The 17,957-nt window shown below is 37.6% G+C and overlaps 1 protein-coding gene across 8 annotated transcripts in view; it reads right to left on the bottom strand.

Moving 5' to 3' along the window:
* Nucleotides 1-2,374: 2,374 nt before the first annotated feature.
* TPRG1 (tumor protein p63 regulated 1) overlaps nucleotides 2,375-17,957 on the bottom strand; it is a 216,709-nt gene continuing 201,126 nt past the window's right edge. For all 8 annotated transcript variants that reach the window (XM_003991801.5, XM_045037154.1, XM_045037152.1 and 5 more), the window contains 2 exons: nucleotides 16,870-17,023; nucleotides 2,375-2,803 (listed from right to left, as the gene is read on the bottom strand). In XM_003991801.5, the coding sequence (XP_003991850.3) occupies nucleotides 2,609-2,803; nucleotides 16,870-17,023 (349 nt within the window). In that variant the 3' untranslated portion in view covers nucleotides 2,375-2,608. The remainder of the gene's footprint in view (nucleotides 2,804-16,869; nucleotides 17,024-17,957) is intronic.

A 17,957-nucleotide genomic window follows, 5' to 3' on the forward strand; every position in this document is an offset into this window, starting at 1 on the left:
GTCACTTGGAAACACAGTCTGTCCTCGGTTACAAGGGGGGCAAATGTGCAGAAAGAAGTCTATTGTCAGGTTGATCCTTAAATGGTAATGGAAAAGAATATGCTGGACATTTCAGATGCTTCTGCCAACAAATGCCACTATCTTGAGGCAAATAGAGATTTTCGGGCAGCAGTGTTATAATAATTTGCCAATTATGCCTGCTTTAGAACCATTGCCAAAACAATCCAACGACTTTTCATTCCACTACTGTTGACAGGACAGCTAAGAATTTCAACATTTCCTTTTACAGTCTGAATAGAAGTTCCCTGCCTTGGGGACTGTAACAATATTTGCCATCGATGGGGAGGGGGGAATGGGTGCTGGGAAGGGGAAAGAGGGAAAGGGAGAGAAACACTAATGGAAGTAAATAAAGACAAAGACGAAATAAAATGATGGTTATTCAAGGCGTGGGTTTTGAATGCCTGCATCAAATTGATGTTTGTGAATGAAACAGAGGACAAATCTTTGAAATTGAGGAAGTTTTTAGAAGAGAAGACTTTAAAAACACTCTGCACAACCCCTCCCTCCACCAAAAAAAAAAAAAAAAAGGTACAATTTTTAACATGAATACCAACCAAGGTGTCTCAACTTTGGGTCCTGGGACATGCTTAAAAAGCTGATTATCATAATATTTATGGTGTTGATCATTCAAAGCTTCTTTTCAAAATAAATAGAAAATAAAACTGAAAAATTAAAAAAGAAAAGAAACTTGAAGAGATGAAAACAGTTAAGATATCTCCTGAGTTGTGTTCAAAATGAGACATGTCAGGGAGAAAAAAAAGAGAAAATATGAGATAAAAGAGCAAAGGAAAGAGAATAAGGACAGTGTTTTTGAAAATGTGCTCCTGGGGCGCCTGGGTGGCGCAGTCGGTTAAGCGTCCGACTTCAGCCAGGTAACGATCTCACGGTCCGTGAGTTCGAGCCCCGCATCGGGCTCTGGGCTGATGGCTTGGAGCCTGGAGCCTGTTTCCGATTCTGTGACTCCCTCTCTCTCTGCCCCTCCCCCGTTCATGCTCTGTCTCTCTCTGTCCCAAAAATAAATAAACGTTGAAAAAAAAATTTAAAAAAAAAGAAAATGTGCTCCTCTATACCTTCTGGGACCCAGAGACATTCCACAGAAGGTACCTCTGAGACCCAAAAAAGAAGAAGCCAGGAGCATTCCAATATCCCCTTCAATCTCGGTGGCCTCACTTCTATCTGTTTCACATACTGGGCACCCAAAACAGATTTCAATAGAAGGAAAGGGTCTGCTGTTGGAAAAGAAAATGAAATAAATGTTTGAACAAAAAAAATGCAAAACAAAGTGAGCCATTAAAAGTTCTTGAGCAGGAACTGATAGGGCCAAACTGTGCTTTAGAAATCTGGCAACCAAATGCAGGATGGATTAGAACAGTGTCAGCCTCGGATCAAAGATTCCAAGTAAAAGGCGATGACAATCATCCAGGTGAACAGAATTAAAGACTTGATCGAATAATATATACCTGCGGATATGGAAAGGAAAAGGAGTTCACGAAAAACTTTCAAAGAAGAATGAACTTTAAGGTTGACATCTGGGCATTGGGGTACAATGCTAAGCCACACATACATTTGGTCCTGCCATGGTCTGACAGTTTGTGTGCTCCAACATTCATGTGCTGAAATCTTGAGGCCAAATATGATGGTATTAAGAGGTAGGGCCTCTGGGAGGTGATTAGGTCATGAAAGCAGGGCCTTCATGAATAAGACTAATGCCCTTATAAAAGAAGATCAAGAGAACCCTCTTGCCCCTTTACTGTCTGAGGATATAACGAGAAGTCTGCACCTGGGAACAGGGCCCTCACCTGACCAGGCCAGCACCCTGAACTCTGCATTCAAGCCTCCAGAACTGTGGGATATGAATTTCTCTTGTTGATAAGCCACCCAGTCTGTGGTATTTTGTAATAGCAGCCCAAACAGACTAAGAAAGATACTAGATGAAATTATCTGGCAAGGAATTTAGATATATCAAAACTGATGGATTTCACGAATGATGACTGGGACCCTAAAAATGCCAGAGAGAAACCCAGGATTTGGAAGATGCTGAATACGAGTGGCCATTGAATCATATAGATGATCAGCAGATAGAAATACAAAACTAAATCTTGAAGAAGTATCAGGGATGGAAATGGGGATTTGGAAGGCATTCTCATAAAAAGAGTAGCTAAAATAGTGTAGTCAGACCCCAGTGAAAGACATCAGAATCAAACGGCTCAAGCCCAAGATCCAAAAAGTGTCTATGTTTGGAGGACAGAGGAGCAAGAAGCCAGAGACTCTGCCCTCAGTTTATGATCAGGTATTCAATGATAATATTATTTGATAAGCTTAAGAGCATTTATTTTCTGGTTAGGAAATTTGATTGTTCTTATATGAGGTCTGAAGTGTGCATCTATCAGTCTAATCAAGATTATAGATTTCCTAAGGTACTAAGTGTTCAATACCATGTAATAGTATTTAAAAGGAACTAAGTCAGTCCAAATATATGGTGGTCTGAAACAGAATCTTCAATGAAGGTAGATCAGTGGATGGCATACTTATAATGCCAGAAGGAGTCTCAAAAACCAATACTCCCACGGGCAAGGGAATAGCCGAGTTTGTTGCGGTTTCCAATGAATGACATCAGCCCCATGTAGGTTTCAATCAAAATGGGTTCAGTTAACACCATCAGTCCCTTTCTTCTTCCAGATCCAGTGGAATTCTTGTGGGCATTCTGGATAGCTGCAACAAGTTTAGGCGTGAACCCAGACAACTGAAGAGGAAAAGAAGGCACAGAGTTAGTAAATGCAGAGTCGGTCCAGACACACTTCCTCCCTAGCCAGTCCTCACAAAAGTTGACCACTGTCCTGGGGCTGCAGCTATCCTTACTTCCTTACATAGATGTCATTTCTCAGAATTGTCAACATTGCTTCTGTTAGTCTTTTAATAAATCAATCAGTCAATAAATTATGTACATAATGAAATTATCTGCCTCATCTTGTTTGTTTTTCATCCTTCATAATTTGTACAGCATTTAGTAGTCAGCTTAATAAATATTTGCTGATAGTCTATTATGAATCAGATGCCTGCTGGCTGCTGAAGATTTAAATACAAGTAAGATATAGTCTCTGTGTCCAAAGGAGTAACACTCTAATAATCTAAAAAATGAACTTGGTAAATCATTATACAAAGTTCATGAAAATGAACAGCAGGCATAATAAGATGGTAAAGGAATGCAAAAGAGGGAGAAATCATACGTAGGAAGAGGATCAGAAATGACTTCAAAAGAAAACTCTTGAGACAATCATTAAAGGGTTCCTAGAGTTTCAATAGGTGAAATGGAATTAGGGAGGGCTTGGTTGGCAGCTGTCTTTTCTATTCAACCCAGCATCCTTTCAATCATTTCAGATTCTTCTTCCAATACGAGTACGTCTTTGTTTCTTTGGAGGACCACCCTCTCCCAGTTTAGCCCAAATAGTATAAGAGGAGTCTACTTTAGCATATGGCTCAGGTCTAAGCAATCAGAGGAGTCCATTTCTCTGGTCACAGAGACTGGTGCAGGTAAGGGCACATGACCAATGTTGTTGCAAAACTGATAGAAAGCCTGGAGGTTTTCGAGGTCATTTTACCATGCATAGTGAGAACCTGAGAATGAAGCCAACGAAGGTGGACGAAGTAAGATACAGAGAGAGATGAATTATTGACAAAATCATTCAAATTATTAGGTCAGCCTATCCTGAACTTTTAAGTTAAATGAGGGGAAAAAAAATCCTTATTTTGGTCAAGCCAAGTTGAATTGGGTTAAGGGGAGGGTAATTCAGGGAGCATTCTGAACAGAGATATAGGGGCGCCTGGGTGGGTCAGTCGGTTAAGCATCCGACTTTGGCTCAGGTCATGAATTCACAGTTCATGGGTTCGAGCCCCGCATCAGGCTCTGTGCTGACAGCTCAGAGCCTGGAGCCTGCTTCTGATTCTGTGTCTCCTTCTCTCTCTGCCCCTCCCCTGCTCACACTGTCTTTCTCTGTCTCTCAAAAATAAATAAATGTAAAGAAATTTTAATTAAAAAATAAACATGTATAAGCAAGGAAATGAAACAAAAGTTCATGTTTCTATTTCCAACAAGCTCTTTTATATCCATGATCTCTTTCTAACATAAATGTATTAGGTATGTCAAAGAAGGTATCACCATTTCCATATTAGAAAACCAAGGCTCATAGAAGGTAAATGACTTACCCACAGTCACTCCACTTTCTGCAGTATGGTAAAAAAGAACATTAGGAATAAAATCTTATTCACAGTGAGATCCAAATCTGTTTCCTAGGCAACTGGCTCACTAATCTAAATTAAGACTATTAGAGTATATTCCAATATCAATTCAAATTATTAAGCATCCTCTATAAAGTGTCCATTATTCTTCCCATGATTCCAAGAGGAGACCAATCTTTGCTTTAAGGGACTAACGTAAGAGTGATCTTTCAGTGAAGAAAGAGAAGCCTGCAGTCTTTCCCCATAACAATTTTCCATGGAGATTTTATCCTGGATACCTAATTTTATACCAAATTGCCCCTGGGCAAACTAGTTTTTCATTCCAGTTTCAGTTTCCTTATTAGTAAGGAAAAAACATTTAAAAATTAGAATGTATCGACTATTGGCAGTTGGCAACCCTACAAAAAAAAAAAAAGGAAAAAAGAAAGAAAGAAAGAAAGAAAGAAAGAAAGAAAGAAAGAAAGAAAGAAAGAAAGAAAGAAAGAAAGAAAGAAAGAAAGAAAAAAGTAAAAGAAAAAAAGCCATGCAAATAAAGCGTCTATAATTTTATACCTGTGTGGCATTGTAAATTCATTTCCCCTTTTTGAGTCTTAGTTTCTTCTTTTGAAAAGCATTGAAATCTATGAGTTTTTTTTTAGATAATGTCATAAGTAACAAAAATTAGTGGCTATGATGAGAAAACAATATAGTTTGCTGGAGTACCTCAATATCTCTAGGTTTTCAAAATAAACAGATGTATTTCTCTACTTTTCTTTAAAGTAATATTTACCTAATTGAATATGATCAAAACATCAAATAAATAAATAAATAAATAAATAGATAGATAGATAGATAGATAGATAGATAAATAAATAAATAAATAAATAAATAAATAAATAAATAAATAAATAAACTCACTCAGAGGGCACCTGGATGGCTCAGTCAGTTAAGCATCTGACTCTTGATTTCAGCTCAGGTCATGATCTCGCAGTTTGAGAGATAAAGCCCCATAACAGGTTCCACACTGATAACACAGAGCCTGCTTGGGATTCTCTCTCTCTCCCTCTCTGCCCCTCCTCCCCCCCCCCCCCCACACACACAGTCTCTCTCTCTCTCAAAAAAAAAAAAAAGCTTTAAAAATAAACTCACTTCACTGAGGCTAAATAATGTAAACTAACACAGAAGTAGGGTTTTGCTTGAGCTTCAGTCTGTAGAAGTGAAGACAGACAGAAGACACTTCTTATTACTCGTTTGCAGTCCCAGCATCCTCTTGGAGATCTAAACATTGCTGTCACTGACTGACACAAACTATAGTCATAACAGCCTGGGGATTCTGAAAGGAAGGACATCTTTCCTTTCAGCTAATTCCACCAGTGCTTTAGCTGATTGAATAAGAAAAGCAGAAAGAAGTGGTTTTTCTTCAACTTCCAAAAGAGAAAATCAAAAAGGACAGAATAAGTTAATAACATAGGCATTGAATCATTATGGTTGAAAATCATGGCATCTCAAGGTTAGAAGTGACCTTAAGCTTATCAATTCTAGCCATTCATCTGTTGTTTTTGCCTTGACACATCCTCACCAAAAAACTACATCCCTGGACATGGACATATCCAATGATGGGGAACTCACTGCTATCTAACCACATATATTCCATCACTGTGTATAGTGGGAAAATGCTTGGCATAGATGCATAGGGCCAGGTATGCTTCCTTGCCCTATCAGTTACTAACGGTTAGAGTTTGGAAAAACCATACAATCTCACTGAGCCTTAGTTTCTAGATCTGAAAAGAGAAACTAATAATGGTGATGATAGTGATAGTAAAAGCCAACCTCATGAGATTTGTACAATTTTTATCATTTGTATCATTTATATAATTTTTTAACTCTTAATATGAGCTTTTTAAAAGTAACAGAGTTCCCTGAATGTCAGCCTCAGGAGATTGTTGCATGAATTTAAGTTGAATTATTCAAAAGCATTTTATAAAGCATATTATTTATAGGTACAAATATCTTCATTATTTATAGGCAAAAACACTTTAACTTTTTTCTTTCAAGTTTATTTTTATTTATTCTGAGAGATAGAGAGCAAGCGGGGGAGGAGCAGAGAGAGAGGGAGACAGAATCCCAAGCAGGCTCTGTGGTGACAGCCCAATAGGGGGCATGAACTCATGAACCACAAGATCATGACATGAGCCAAAATCAGGAGTCAAACACTTAACCTACTGAGCCACCCACGTGCCCCAAGACTTTAACTTTCTTAGTTCTATTCCCTTCAATTCCATATTTGGAATGCCAATTTCCTTAATACAAATCACAGACTCCAGAAAACATTTTTTTGACTCCGATATGAGCTTTTTAAAAGTAACAGAGTTCCCTGGATGCCAACAGATACATTAAGTTCCACTCAGACACTATAATTACAAAAAACATGGGTTGAGTATCAAAGTATCTCCCCCAAGATATTTATCAATTATAAAGGGAAAAATACTAACTTTGCAGAGGGGAAATCCAGCATACATCTTAAATCTATCTATCAATGTTAATACTGCTAGTAATAAGACACACAGGCATCATAAGCCTACAATATGATGCAGTGAAAACATAAATCATTTCTGTAGTATCTGCTCCAAAAAAAAAAAAACAAAAAAACAAAAAAAAAAAACCACCCCAATTTAATCATGAGAAAACGTCAGGCAAACCCAAATTGAGAGGCATTCTACAAAAAAACCGACCAGTATTCGTGAGAAGTGCCAAGATCATGAACACAGAAGAAAGACTGAGAAACTGTCACAGTTTGGAGGAGAATAAAGAGACAGAACAACTCAATGTAATACATAATCCTGAACTGGATCCTGGGACAAACAGAGGCATTAGGAAAAACAAAACAAAAAAAAAACAGTGAAACTTGAATAAGGCCTGTAGTTTACTTAATATTATTGTACTTATGTTTAATTTTCAGGTTTTGATAACTCTACTATAGTTATGTAAGTTGTTAGGATAATTTGAATGCCAGGTACACGGAAACTTTACTATCTTTGCAATTTTCCTGTAAGCCTAAAATTATTTCAAAATAAAAAGCCTTTAAACTCTAGATTGAAAGAAAATCCTAAATATTAGTTCCCCAAGATTCTTGAAGTTTTCAATTGATCAAGGAGACAAATGCAAAAGAAAAACAGGTACAAGATGACACCTTTACTTTGTTTCTCTTATCTCTATATTTTTAATACGAACCTATATCAAAGTTATACAAGTATTACTGTCTATTTTTTTTCTGAAAAAAATGTCATTGAATGAATTCTCGTCCATATAATTAAATTAAATCAAAAAGTTGATTTTTGGGGGCACCTGGGTGGCTTAGTCAGTTAAGCGTCAGACTTCGGCTCAGGTCATGATCTCACATTTCATAAGTTCGAGCCCCATGTCGGGCTCTGTGTTGACAGCGCAGAGCCTAGAGCCTGCCTCAGAGTCTGTGTCTCCCTCTCTCTCTACCCCTCTCCCGCTCATGCTCTGTCTCTCAAAAATAAATAAAGATTTAAAAAAAAAGATCTGTAAAAAGTTGATTTTTGTCCATTGCAAATTTAGCCATTGTTCAGTTTTCTTCTGAGGAAAACAGAGGAAGAGCCTGTGTAGTTAGAATATAGTGATCAAAAGAAAGAGATCGAAATGAAATCTTAGGCCCAAAGCATCCTGTCGGCCATATTAAGGACTTTGGATTGAAGTGATTTTAAAAATAAGTTCAATGATGTATGTTTTGTTGTTGTTGTTGTTGTTGTTTTTAATAATCTTGACAGTTGTATGGAAAATTTACTGTTAGGGTCAAGATTAGAAGCCAGAAGATAAGAGGAGTTTGAAGATCACTTCAGTAGTGCAGGCAAGAGATGATGGTGGCTTGGACCAGGAGAGAAGTGGAGAACATGATAACTGGTTAAATTAGGGATATTATTTGGAAGTAGAGCCATACAACTTGCTGGCATGAGTAAATATAAGGGATGAAAAGAACAGAGGACTCAAAGATGACACCTAGATTTTTGGTCTGAGCAACTGGATAGAAAGTGATATCATTACTGGGTTGGGAAAGCCTGGGGCAGAAGGACTTGGAAGTGGTGAGGTGCAGGGGGCAAGGATTCTGTTCCAGACATGTGGTTGATGTGCCTAACCAGTAAGCCTCTTAGTAATTTCTAATGGCCAATTGGATACATGAGCATGGGACATGAGGAAATAAACAGATGATAAGACCACATGTATAGTTAACAATTCCAAAATAGTAATTATAGATCCTATAGTCAAGAACAATATTCATAAAGTATAAACAAGATAGACTATAGGGCAGGGGTTAGAAATCCACAAATTCAGAAAGCTTTGTTGGACAAGATGCTAGGCATCGGGGGCAATGCATAGGGGATCTAATAGGTAAACTGAGGGTCCGAGTGTTTCAGAGATTTGTTGCTAATCACTAATAAGCAACTGAGCAAAGTCTTGGAATCCCAGTCTCCTGACTTAAGTGTGTTAAAGTCCTCTTTCTATAATATACTGCTATTATGAGCAGTAAAATTATACTATTTAGAAAAGGATTTGTGTTCCTTATTTTTAAGAAGGGATAGGAAAAAATTATACTCAGTAATTTTCAAAACATGTTCCTTTGAACACTAGATTTCTTCATAGGTTGGATGACCATATACTTTATCATCCAGACAAAGATTCTTTTCAAAAGAAAGGAAGTGCCGTTATTAACAATGTTGGGATGACAGATATTCCTGAGGGTTTGGGGAGAAGATATGGAAGCCAAGCAGGTAACATCCTCCAGTCCCTGCAATCATACCAATTAGATCTGCTCTATTTTTAACCATTTTACATATTTCAATTTCAAGATTTTATTTTTAAAAGTCTTATGCTTCTAAAAAATTTTTTGAAAAACACCGTACTAAGCTTGCCTAGCAACCTCTAGCTCTGACTTGGCGTAAGATGCATAGGACCTACTCAATCTGCAAAGATCTATATTGTCTATACTCCTATTCATCCTTCCAAACCAAGCTCAAATACCCTCTCTCTCACAATGCCTTCCTGTATACTCAAGGCAAAAATTAATATTTTATTCTATTGCATTTCACTTTTATCTCCATTTAAATATTTCATCCAGTTTTCTAAGAATTAGAGTCACAAGTGTGGCTGTTTGTCTATGTAAGTGAACCAAAGTTTCCTTACCTTAGGACTATTGTTATCTTGTGCCATATAATTCTTTGCGACAGGGGACGATGTCCTCTGTGTTTTAGGATGTTAAGCAGCCTCACTAGCCTCTACCCACCATATACCAATAGTATCCTCACCCTAAGTGTGAGAATCAAAAATGTCTTGAGACACTGCCAAATGCCACCCCGGCAGGGGGATGGGAGGGTGGTAAAATCATCCCCTGTTGAAAAGCACTGAACTAAAGGAAGTATGTATGATATAACATGGGTATTGAGATCAAACAGATATGGTCTTAAGTTGCAGATATGGCACTCATTAGCTGTGTGACTCTGGGCAAGTTATCCAACCTCTCTAAATTTTATAGTTCCTTTTCCACACAAAAAAGAATATTAATAGCATCAAGTACAGAGGGTGGCTGTAAAGATTAAACCAACTTTAATAAATGGAGAGTTTGTCCATAAGCTCACATGTGCAGGTACACATATTCATGTATTTTAGGAAGAGTTGGGGAAGTGGAATGAAATGAGGCTGGAATTTGGAGTCAGACTGCAAAGGCCATTAAGGAAGCCTATTACCAATAATCAAAAATACTATCAACAAATCTTTGACAATATCGCCATCAAACTAGGACTTCTTAAAGACCAAGTTGTAATTCATCACAGCATTCCCATTGCCAACACCCTCTGGACTGCCGGGATACCTTTTCATAGATAAATAAATGCTTTTAGATTAGATTACTGACTGCTTCTCCAGTCCTCATCATAAGCTTCATTTCATGAGAATCCTCCGTGGCCTCAGAATCTGAGTGCTGGAAAGAAAAAGTCGATGCTATTTCATACCCAATGAACTTGGCATCTCATTAGAGTCAGATGCCACTTTATTTCTAGTCATTTCAGTGCTCCCTCTAAAAGGAGGAGGGACCATGAAGACAAAGTGACAAGCAGTGCATTGAAGGAAAGGCAGACAAAAGGCCAAGTCCCCAAACTGGCTCTTGAGCATTTCAAGCACCTGAACTCAGTCTGTGTGACAGGAACGCGGTGTCATCTGATATGAATGCCACCAGCCACATACTTTTCTCTAAAAGCTTTTATACACCCACCCCTGGCTCCTTCTTTTATTCCAGTCTCAAAAACAGAGGGTCAAGTTTTAACAACTCTGATTACATAGGAGCTGTGTGCTGGTTAGGGTAAAGTATAGCAGTGTGTGTGGGTGGGTGGGTGGGTTCGTTGGAGGTAGGGGGGAGTGCTGAACGTTCTTCTGGATTTTACAGCAAGTATTTACCACCTGAGTGACTGCACTCCTGGTTTACTTCAGGTGCTGTCTGCCAGCAGTTCACTGCCCAGAGTCTCAGTTTTCCTTATTACAACCATAACTTGCTTCCTGTTTACACTGGGTAAAGAGACCAGGTTTCATGCCTGCAGGCGTGCATTCCTCAGCTGAGCAGGTTTTCCAAACCTTCAGGCTATAGGTTTCAGTGTTCCTCTATAGGAAATGAAGCATGCGGAGATAAAGAATAAATCCATCCAATACCCAGTACTGGAAACCACTTGAAAAGTCACACAGCTGGATAGAATGTTTATATCATCCTGACATATTTTACCTGGAATTGTCTTTACGGAGACACCTTGACTGTGGTATGTTCAGGTATGTAGAGAGAAAAAGGAGGATGAGACAGAAACTTCTTTCCTCCAAGAGAGGTTCCTATATATCCTAATCCGCACCCTCTTCCTATTCCATTCCCCAACTCTCCCCTGCCAACACATATGCGTACATACACATGCTTTGAATTCTAGCTAAAATAAATTATTCTTTATTCAAGAACATTTCATGTACTTTTGTAATTTGCAGGTTCCAACCATCTTTCTTTTATTTAAAATGTATTTCCCCCACCTCCTTTGATGCTTAAATCACTCATACTTTGAGTTTCACTTCAGATATCATTATACCTGTTAGCTTTTGGACTTTCTTGTTCCCTCTTCTGGGCTCCCATAGAACCTTGTGAATCCCACTCTATTAACAGTCTTAGCATATTAAATTATAATTTGTTAATTACTTTTTTTTTTTTTACCTTCTCCCTGTACTCTGTAAGTGTCTGGAGGGCAAAATCTGTTTTATTCTTCTCAGTATCCCAGTTTACTAGCACGTTGCTCAGCATGTAGCTAGGTGGGTATTCAATGAGTATTTGTCAAAATGATGTGAAGGGAAACGAAAGTTACATTTAATTGCTAACACGTTGGTTCACTTTCATAATTCCCTTGAAAAGAAGGGTAAATATGCCAGAAAAGAGTAAAAAGGATTGGTCTGTAGATCCTTTTGGTTTGGTTATAAAGCATTCATGACCATTTACTGTTATTTACCAGCTCTGGGCTCAGTCATTAGTCCCTTCCAACAAGACTCTTCACACACCCTAAGAACCCAGCAAGAAAATGGTTAAAACGGGGGAGATGAGACTACAAATTATAAATAAAAAGTATGTGAAACAATTGAAGATGATCAAGTTTTGTCAGAAATATATCACATTACATATCACATCAATGAACACACACACACACACACACACACACACACACACACACACACACATAGAATTTCTTCAAGCTCATGTCCATTTTCCTGCTTATTTACAAATTATTTGGGTGTGGAAAGGGAGCTAGTTTATTTTAATACCTTAGTCAATTCACTTAATCACTCTAAGTACCCTCATTTTAAAAACAGAGATAACTATCTTGACCTCACAGGGTTTTTGTTAGTTGAATTACATGAAAACATGTAAACTGTAATCAATAAATATAGTCTGATTACATAATATTACATGAGATTATTTTTATGTCTTGTAACAAGAAAGTCAATGCCAAAAAATGATTATTTCCTATTCTCACAACTGTTTTATATGAGTAATGCAAAGTATATGCATACACAGATTGGAATAGGTTGGTGAGGCTGAGAGATAAGCAAGAATGTCTGGAAAGAGGCCATTTGACCATCCTATTTGCCAGACGTGAAGTGCTATAGAGTTAGTGAAAAGAATAAAAGGAAAAAATAATGTATTTTGACACTGTATTGCATAAATTTGATAGTAATTTTTAGATTACTTTAGGAGACTTGAAGATAATACGAATTTGAATTTGAATGCAATTAATGTGTTTATTAATACTCTTTCCTATGGTACGTGCCTGACCAACCAATCCCATGATTCAGCTTTGATCCAAAGGTGTATGGTCTGAAACCTCTATCAGCAGCTCAGCTTTCTCTCCTGAGCTTCAGACCTAAATTTCTAACTGCCTGACAACTAACCCAATCTCATGTTCCATGGACATGTCAAACCAACATGTCCAAACCTATTCTTCTTTCAGTTTTCCCCATTCAAATTAATGGAGTCACCATCTTCCCAAGTCAGAAACCACACCATCTTCAACATCTTTTTCTCCTCCACCTACTATATCCTGTAAATTACCTGCTCCCATTAATCCTGTATCTTGAGTATCTCAACATATCTTTATCTTCTCTCCATTCCTACTGTCCTTAAGCCCTTATACCTATTATTTGAGTCATTATGATCATGAAGGGGAATATGTAAGATTAAACTCCAGCTACAATAAATTACTCTGTGTCTAAGAACACTCCTTGTACCTTCATGTGCCTCCACATCTCTTTATTGGATTTAACTTCTGATTTAGTCAATTTAGTGCTCATTTTAAAATCTTTGCATTTTTATCTATTCCTCTATTCAACAGTGCCTTCCACAAAGATATAAATTTTATCTCATTTATGTTTGTATCCTGAACAATAAACCTCTACTTTGTAGGTGTCAGAAGATATTTGTTGAATAAAGAGATTCCAGGTGCTTTATAAGAAAAGACTCTGAGTAAGAATAAATTTAGATTTTTAAGTGTATTTTTTAAAATAAGTTATGGCATCAGATTGTAAATAATTTGGAAATTTTGACTATGTGTAACACAGCTCTACAGGATTTATTTTTCTATACCATAATAGATTTGCTAAATTGAATTAAATTGCTTCAGGTATTTGATTTAGTTATGCATTTTCCCCATATTTTCTACTTTTTTCCCATTTCATTTATAAGGGAAATGGAAAAACTAGTTTTATATCATCCTTTTAAAATCTTATGTTATGCCAAAATACCCATATAAAAGGAATTCTATATCCACAGAATTGTCTTTCTTCTTATTTATTCTTTTACATTAATATAACTGAGTATTAATCAAAGCCAATTTTGGAAAATATCATAAAGACAAATAATATTGTGACATAAAACTGAACAACAAAAGAGAAATTAAGACTCAAAGAACTGGATCAGAGTACTCATCATCTCACATCACAGATGGAGATCACTTGTTTTCAGAAAGAGTTGGGACTTGGGATGGCCTTTAATAAGAAATAGTTTGGCAAACTATTTGGACAAATAGTTTGGCCAGACTGTTGCCGGGGGGCGGGGGGGGGAGGGGGGAAGCTTTGGAAAAATAGTTTAAGGAGAAAAGCCATGAAGGAAATATACTTAACAGATCCACAAAACAGTTTTATTGACTTAAAATCACTAACCAACTGAACAAGCATTCATTATGCTCACATCCACACTTGTTGTGACACACACACACACACACACACACACACACACACACACATGCACGCACGATATTCTTACTCCCATCCAACAAGAGCAGTATAAACACTGAGTTTTCCTTTTACCTTTCTACATTAATTAATTCTATGTTCTATTAACCACAGTCATGGTTTTGGGGGAATAATGATTCTATCCTCCTTTCAACATTTTATTTCTTATCTTCCTTTTAAAATTATTTGATTGTATTGGGGCACCTGGGTAGCTCAGTCGGTTAAGCATCCAATTTCTGCCCAGGTCGTGATCTCACAGTTTGTGGTTTCGAGCCCCGTGTTGGGCTCTGTGCTGACAGCTCAGAGCCTGGACCCTGCTTCGGATTCTGTGTCTCTTTTCTCTCTACCCCTCCCCTGCTCACACTGTCTCTCTCTGTCTCTCAAAAATAAATAAATGTAAAAAGAATAATAATATAAATAAATAAATAAATAAATAAATAAATAAATAAATAAATAAGTTTGGTTGTATTTATATGTATCAGAATAAAACAAAGTACCATCAAGAATTAAGAGTAATGCAGTGCCATTTCTCTGTAGCTAATAGAATTTGTTCTTTAATCCCTTACCCTGAATATCTTCTAGCCAAGGACACTCAGGGAATAAGTACTTAATGCATCAAGTATAAGGAAGAGGGGACTTGGCTCAGGAAGTGATGGGTGTAATAACCAAGTCACCTGGTATTTATTTTACCTTACAATATGATACAATTACTAGTAATGCAAAAATATATGTTATTTTAATGGCAAAAACAAGACTTCCTTTAGAGGAGGGAAATGGCTTTAGAAAAAATGCATTGTCAAGCATTTTGAGTTCTATTACCAGGTGTCTGAAAGAAAAAAAAAACACAAACAGATAAAATACTCTGAACTGTGAAGAAGGAGGAGGAGGGAGGAGAGGAGGAGGAGGAGGAGGAGGAGGAGGAGGGGAGGGAGACAAAATATTGGGGAGGAGCACGACAGGATCCAGAGGAGCAGAGAGAGGATTATAAAGCAATGCATTAATAATGCATTATTATTAATAAGGTCTTTTACAAACAGAGAGAGCTGATACTCCATGTGAAATTTGGGCCCATTATCATGACTTAAAAAATTCTCACTCCATCTCCCCAAAGGCCTCATGGAGTCTACTCTCACATCAATGCCTTTGTGTAAGTGTTGTATTATTGTCAGTGATTTTCATTTTGTTCTCTTTTGTTGCTTTTGGGTGGTAGAGTCAGGCTAGGGGCTGAAGTTGGACCCTGGGCTGCAGCATTATAAAATTGGGCTATCACAAGATCGATCCATACAATGAACTAATTTAGTGCCTACAATAGCCTGGAGCCAGAGGTAAGTAAACCTTGAGACCATAAGCCCCTGAGGATGTTTACATAAATCTTGAGAAGACCACTGTCCTATCTGATAGCAGAAGGGATTTAAGCCAACTTCAAGTATACATTAGGTGAAATTAAGACTCCATTTATCTTCTAATCACATTTTGCCTCAAATCATTTTTTTTTTATTTTTTTTTAAATTTTTTTTTCAACGTTTATTTATTTTTGGGACAGAGAGAGACAGAGCATGAACGGGGGAGGGGCAGAGAGAGAGGGACACACAGAATCAGAAACAGGCTCCAGGCTCTGAGCCATCAGCCCAGAGCCTGACGCGGGGCTCGAACTCCCGGACCGCGAGATCGTGACCTGGCTGAAGTCGGACGCTTAACCGACTGCGCCACCCAGGTGCCCCTCAAATCATTTTTAAAATAGGAGACTTACCAATTAAAAATATTTTTATACATATACATATTTGCATGAATAGTGTGTTTAAAATCATGCAGCCACTGCAATGCACGCCATCCAACCACAGAAAGATTTTAGGTATATATTGTTATCTTTTGAGTTTACAAGAAACAGAGAGTTATGATATTTGGAAGTAAATGACAGCATATAAAGGTAAACATAGCAAGGACAGAGAAGGCAAGGATTTCTAGACCTATACACACACTCCTGTGTGTATATGTGTTGAAAATATAAAGTTTAATCTTTCTCTGCATTTACAGCTCCAACCATTTTACTTCCTGCCTACCTAGTATCCTAGCACTGCCTGCCTACCTAGTATCCTAGCACTGCCTATGTTTCCCTAGGGGAGATGAAAAAAAAAATAGTAGAAGGACTTTCCCTGCCACTGATAAAATCTATTTGGGGAGATGAGATTGAAAGACATAAAAATACTCTTAATTGCTGTACTGTTTATGGACCATTTACATTCACAATATCCGATTTAACCTTACAATGGTCCAATGAAGTTAGAAGGAAGGGCAGTGTTCATTATGTCCATTTTAGAGATAAGACTACCAAGGCCCGAGAAAGAAAAGTAATAAACATAACCAAGAGCCATATCTGACTTCATATTTCACGCTGTCCCACCCACACTCCTTCTTTTGAATGAAATAATTAGAATTTAATTACATACAGAAAATTATAAGTACCCATAGAGAAATTTATACATATGGCAAAAAACAGACACAAGTATTGCCATTTTTAAATAATATTACACTATAATTTTTTATAAGAAATTAGCAAGGTGGAAACATCACAATATGATTAACATAAATATTATATATATTTTTATATATAAAACAGCTCCACTGTTTATTAAAAAATTCCTATAAACCTTTTAAAATTTGTATCTGTATAAACCCAGGCTGTATCTTAACTTTTCTTTTTTTTTGAGTAGTACATATTTTAGAAGCAGATAGCTTCACCATCAAAGCTAGTCTAATGAGGCTCAAACTGCCTACCTTACAAATTTCGAGGAACTTCTCACTGGTGTACTTCATAGGGTGCTCAGTGAAGGTCGCATAAGGCACCTCAGTGGACCACGGGTTCCAGCGAGATAAGAGGGACTGCTGTTCCAGACTCCCCCAGTAGATCCTAAGGCCTTCTCCTTGTCTCCTACAAGAAACAAGTTTCCTTAGATTAGCCATGTGCACTAGATTAAAACAAAAAGAAAAGGATGGGAAAGTCACGTGATGTCTCAGTCAGATTTATAATGATGCTGAGTGACTTGCCTACTAACTGATTGTTCCAGAAACTCGGGAGGTAAGAATAAAAGGATACATTTGGTTTCAAACATGATGAGTTCAAGGTGTCATTGAGAATCCTATGTGGAAATGTCTACTTGGAAATGTGACTCTGGTGCTGAGGACTGGGGCCAGGGATGGAAACATGGATATTGCTCTCATGCCAATATTCTGATGGTAAGGGTTGGAAGAAAAAGGGAAAGGGAAGAGTCAAGGTGGTGGGTCAGGAAGTGGATGTGTCAAGGTGGCAGGCAGTTTCAAGGAGAAGAGAAATGACAGCACCTTCATTTTCCTCAAAGCAGTTAACACAAGAAAAGATCTGGGACTTCAAGAATAGTAGTGTATAGATGATCCTTAAGAGCGATAATGACCAATTCAAAAAAATGCCTGTGACCACAGCTTTCATATCTCATGGTTCTCTATTATCTGTACACATTCTATCCAGCTGAATTGCAGCAACATACATACCATAGCTCGTAAATAAATTGTGTCTGCCTTTTCCCACACTATCAGGTATAGCCCAGGCCTGGATATCTGGTAAATCCAAGTGCAAAGCAAGAGGAAGCTTGGGAATGATGGGAGGGAAGTCGTGGCAGCAGAGTGTGGCCACATTGAATAACAAAACTGTAATTCCTGTGGTCTCTTCTTTTACATGTGCCCATCAGAATTTATGGTTTGTGGTTTTAGACATCTCTGAATGCAAAGAGATCCCTGGAGGTTAAGCCAAGCTCAGGTGCTTTGCATTCAATGAGCTTTAAAACTAAGTTGCCTGTAATTCTAAACAGCCCCATGGAACATCACAGAGC

Source organism: Felis catus, chromosome C2 (assembly GCF_018350175.1).
Source record: "Felis catus isolate Fca126 chromosome C2, F.catus_Fca126_mat1.0, whole genome shotgun sequence".
NCBI lineage: Eukaryota > Metazoa > Chordata > Mammalia > Carnivora > Felidae > Felis > Felis catus.